Source organism: Coregonus lavaretus (assembly GCF_964263955.1).
Source record: "Coregonus lavaretus genome assembly, chromosome: 7".
NCBI classification, from domain to species: Eukaryota; Metazoa; Chordata; class Actinopteri; order Salmoniformes; family Salmonidae; genus Coregonus; species Coregonus lavaretus.
This window is the reverse complement of record NC_139994.1, coordinates 1,498,803-1,503,802: the sequence shown is the minus strand read 5'-3', so window position 1 is coordinate 1,503,802 and position 5,000 is coordinate 1,498,803. Positions and strand designations below refer to the sequence as shown.

At 42.6% G+C, this 5,000-nt stretch overlaps 1 protein-coding gene and 1 pseudogene across 2 annotated transcripts in view; both read right to left on the bottom strand.

The window, feature by feature from the left end:
• The window catches only part of LOC311132219 (protein L-Myc-1b-like), a 53,910-nt pseudogene that overhangs the window by 25,932 nt on the left and 22,978 nt on the right, over positions 1-5,000 (bottom strand). The gene's annotated exons all lie outside the window — the stretch shown is intronic.
• LOC311132220 (CYFIP-related Rac1 interactor B-like) overlaps positions 1,375-5,000 on the bottom strand; it is a 21,162-nt gene continuing 17,536 nt past the window's right edge. The window contains exon 7 of the mRNA XM_084165445.1: positions 1,375-3,623. Within this exon, the coding sequence (XP_084021571.1) occupies positions 3,560-3,623 (64 nt within the window). The 3' untranslated portion in view covers positions 1,375-3,559. The remainder of the gene's footprint in view (positions 3,624-5,000) is intronic.

Sequence of the window (5,000 nt, the reverse complement as noted above, 5' to 3'; positions counted from 1 at the left end):
TGGCCCAAACAATCGGAAAGGGGATTCATCAGAGAAAATGACTCTACCCCAGTCCTCAGCAGTCCAATCCCTGTAGCTTTTTCAGAATATCAGTCTGTCCCTGATGTTTTTCCTGGAGAGAAGTGGCTTCTTTGCTGCCCTTCTTGACACCAGGCCATCCTCCAAAAGTCTTTGCCTCACTGTGTGTGCAGATGCACTCACACCTGCCTGCTGCCATTCCTGAGCAAGCTCTGCACTGGTGGTGCCCCGATCCCGCAGCTGAATCAACTTTAGGAGATGGTCCTGGCGCTTGCTGGACTTTCTTGGGCGCCCTGACGCCTTCTTCACAACAATTGAACCTCTCTCCTTGAAGTTCTTGATGATCCGATAAATGGTTAATTTAGGTGCAATCTTACTAGCAGCAATTCCCTTTTTGTGCAAAGCAATAATGACGGCACGTGTTTCCTTGCAGGTAACCATGGTTGACAGAGGAAGAACAATGATTTCAAGCACCACCCTCCTTTTAAAGCTTCCAGTCTGTTATTCTGACTCAATCAGCATGACAGAGTGGTCTCCAGCCTTGTCCTCGTCAACGCTCTCACCTGTGTTAACGAGACAATCACTGACATGATGGCAGCTGGTCCTTTTGTGGCAGGGCTGAAAATGTTTTTTTTTTTTTGGGGGGGGGGATTAAGTTCATTTTCATGGGACTTTGCACTTAATTGCAATTCATCTGATCACTCTTCATGACATTCTGGAGTATATGCAAATTGCCATCATCAACACTGAAGCAGCAAACTTTGTGGAGACCAATACTTGTGTCATTCTCAAAACTTTTGACCGCAACTGTATATGGGGTACCAGTAGAGGTAATTGAGGTAGATATGCATAGTGCATTTTGTTACGTTACGTTACGGCCTTATTCTTAAATGGATGAAATATGTATTTTTTACTCATCAATCTACACACAGTACCCCGTAATGACAAAGCGAAAACAGGACACTTCCTAGAGCTGGCCACCCGGCAAAACTGAGCAATCGGGGGAGAAGGGCCTTGGTCAGGGAGGTGACCAAGAACCCGATGGTCACTCTGACATAGCTCCAGAGTTCCTCTGTGGAGATGGGAGAACCTTCCAGAAGGACAACCATCTCTGCAGCGCTCCACCAATCAGGCCTTTATGGTAGAGTGGCCAGACGGAAGCCCCTCCTCAGTAAAAGGCACATGACAGCCCGCTTGGAGTTTGCCAAAAGGCACCTAAAGGACTCTCAGACCATGAGAAAACAAGATTCTCTGGTCTGATGAAACCAAGATTGAACTCTTTGGCCTGAATGCCGAGCGTAACATGTGGAGGAAACCTGGCACTGAGTCAGACATAGACACCACACCTCATTGGTTGAATGTAATAAATGACAAGTTTTATTGTTGCACAAAATGTACAAAATAACAAGCAAATGGACAGCTCCCCCCTAGTTCCGCCCCTCCCGCCATTTCATTCGCCAAGATGAGGTTGGGATTTTTGAAAACCTATGACTCACGACGGCAAGTTCAATGGTCCAAGCCAAGCCATGGGATTTCTGAGAGAGACAACACACACCCAATTTCAGTTTCACTGAACAATTAAAAATGAATAAAAACACCTTTATGTACACATTTTTGTCAGAACTTTTACAACATGCCATCTATATATTTATACAGAATATGCTTGTGCCACATACCCCTGTATAGAAAATATATGATAAGATCAAATGACGTTAGACTAAGGTCTATAGACATGGAAAGTACAGCACTGCCTTTTTTAAAATCTCCTTTTGAACATATTTATTTTCAATACCCACTTATTCAACGACTTTAATTTTTTATTTGACTCACACTAAAAGAAGAAATATCTAGTGGATCATCAGCATGTTTGTTATTGTTGTTGTGTATTCTATCCTGGAGGACCTGAGCTGGCCTTGTAGGTGCCTGATGAGAAAATACTCATTTACACTGCGACTCTCTGAGTGATCTGTGCCTGTGTGTTTATATATCCTCTTGTTATGATGCTGTCTTAGTCCCTCCCTGATAGTCTCTGCCCTTCTCTTTATGTTTCAATAGAGTATTCCCCAAAAACATCCAAGATGGCAAATCCAAGATTTCCCAATGTACATAACATGTCTTACTGATGGCCTTTCGGACCCCCTAAAGATAGATATCAAGCGGTGTTACAGGGCTAGCGGTCAGTATCTCCTTTAACCCCCTAAAGATAGATATCAAGCGGTGTTACAAGGCTAGCGGTCAGTATCTCCTTAACCCCCTAAAGATAGATATCAAGCGGTGTTACAAGGCTAGCGGTCAGTATCTCCTTTAACCCCCTAAAGATAGATATCAAGCGGTGTTACAAGGCTAGCGGTCAGTATCTCCTTAACCCAATCCTCACCTGCTGATGACGCAATAGCTTTGGCACTAGGTGGATGAAACGTTGTGTGAGCTTTTATGTGGATAGTGACAAGTTTTAGCACCATAAAAAGAGGTCTGAATTACCTACATTCTTCACAAGCTCCTTCTACGGCATAACATCGCATACTAGTGCCAAAAACGCCCACAGCTCCCGTAGTTACGATTGGGGTCAATAGGAGTGGGTGTGTGATGAGGAGTGTCTGGGTGCATGTCAATACACTAAAATAGCTTCCCCTCCTTGTCTCCTTGTCCCCTTTTCCTTCATCTGCAATGAAAGAGTTGAACGAGTGAGAGCAAATTTTTCTGTTTGTATCCATCATATTGTCTTTACTTAACACCTGTGTTTTCAGTTCAGTGCAGATGAAGGAGAGGAGACAAGGAGAGGAGACAAGGAGAAGAGGAAGCCGCTTCAGACTATTGGGATGGACCCTCAATGCAGTGACTGAGCATAATCTACACAGGGGCCCAGTCTCAAACCAATACCTCACCCTGAACCCTAGGACCTTGTTGACTACCTGACAGATTGTTTGGTTTGATATCAGCAATATGACTACAACTCCCATTAGCCTTCTGGTATGTTACAAAGTGTTTCTGCCATAATACTTACAACTCCAAGTCCTTTTAGATCAAGGGGAGTCCACAAGGACTTTTGGAAAGGGACAAGCCATTGGTTTGGAATCAGGCCGTTTTGTCAATCCCAGTCTATTCTTTACAGTTTGTAATGGAGCCTGGTTTAAATCTTTACGGCGACTACGTGGATACTGACAGACAGCGTTGTTTATATTCTACGTGAATGCAAAAATATTCTTCAGACTAACGTTGTTGTACGGAATATGAACCTTTTTGTTTATTTTCAGTTTTTTGTTTCAGTTTTGTTTCCAGACCATAGATGTTTCTAATATAGATTTGTCCTACTTATTTCCATCTGGTAGCACTTGTTTCGTTTTTTAGTTTAGCTTTTTTTTCTCCTTAATATATATCTCTATAGATTCTCTTCTTTCATTTTCTTTCTCACAAAATGAGAGACAGACAGACAGACAGACTGTTTCCTTTTTTCTTTTCATCAGTTTGTTCTCCCTCGTTCTCCTCCTCTGTGTGTCTCGCTTTCTCTCTCCTTCCTTCCCTCTCGCCTCTCTTCCATCTCTCATTGGAGAAGAGCCCTGATTTGTTTGGAGGTGCTGTCGTCGTTTAGATGTCGGGTCGTATACCTGGAGAGGGAGGAGGGGAGGGGGAGGGGAGAGAGGAAGAGAGGAGAGGAGGGGGAGAGGAGGAGAGGAGGATAGAGGACATGAGATGAGTATCTGTACACACACTCTCTCTGGCTACACTGTACATTGTCAAAGCGTTCCTTAAGTTTGGGTCAGTCACAGTGGTCAGGTATTCTGCCACTGTGTACTCTCTGTTTAGGGCCAAATAGCATTCTAGTTTGCTCTGTTTTTTGTTAATTCTTTCCAATGAATTCTTTCGAATGTCTCCTCTCTCTCTCTCTCTCTCTCTCTCTCTCTCTCTCTCTCTCTCTCTCTCTCTCTCTCGCTCTCTCTCTCGCTCTCAATTTCAATTTCAATTTAAGGGCTTTATTGGCATGGGAAACATATGTTAACATTGCCAAAGCAAGTGAAGTAGATAGTAAACAAAAGTGAAATAAACAATAAAATTAACAGTAAACATTACACTCAGAAGTTTCAAAAGAATAAAGACATTTCAAATGTCATATTATGTATACATACAGTGTTGTAACAATGTGCAAATAGTTAAAGTACAAATGGGAAAATAAATAAACATAAATATGGGTTGTATTTACAATGGTGTTTGTTCTTCACTGGTTGCCCTTTTCTTGTGGCAACAGGTCACAAATCTTGCTGCTGTGATGGCACACTGTGGTATTTCACCCAGTAGATAAGGGAGTTTATCAAAATTGGGTTTGTTTTCAAATTCTTTGTGGATCTCTGTAATCTGAGGGAAATATGTGTCTCTAATATGGTCATACATTTGGCAGGAGTTTAGGACGTGCAGCTCAGTTTCCACCTCATTTTGTGGGCAGTGTGCACATAGCCTGTCTTCTCTTGAGAGCCAGGTCTGCCTACGGCGGCTTTTCTCAATAGCAAGGCTATGCTCACTGAGTCTGTACATTGTCAAAACTTTCCTTAAGTTTGGGTCAGTCACAATAGTCAGGTATTCTGCCACTGTGTACTCTCTGTTTAGAGCCAAATAGCATTCTAGTTTGTAGTAATGTGTCAAGTAATTATCTTTTTGTTTTCTCATGATTTGGTTGGGTCTAATTGTGTTGTTGTTGTTGTCCTGTGGCTCTGTGGGGTCTGTTTGTGTTTGTGAACAGAGCCCCAGGACCAGCTTACTTAGGGGACTCTTCTCCAAGTTCATCTCTTTGTAGGTGATGGCTTTGTTATGGAAGGTTTGGGAATCGCTTCCTTTTAAGTGGTTATAGAATTTAACGGCTCTTTTCTGGATTTAGATAATTAGCGGGTATCGGCCTAATTCTGCTCTGCATGCATTATTTGGTGTTTTTCGTTGTACACAGAGGATATTTTTGCAGAATTCTGCATGCAGGGTCTCAATTTGGTGTTTGT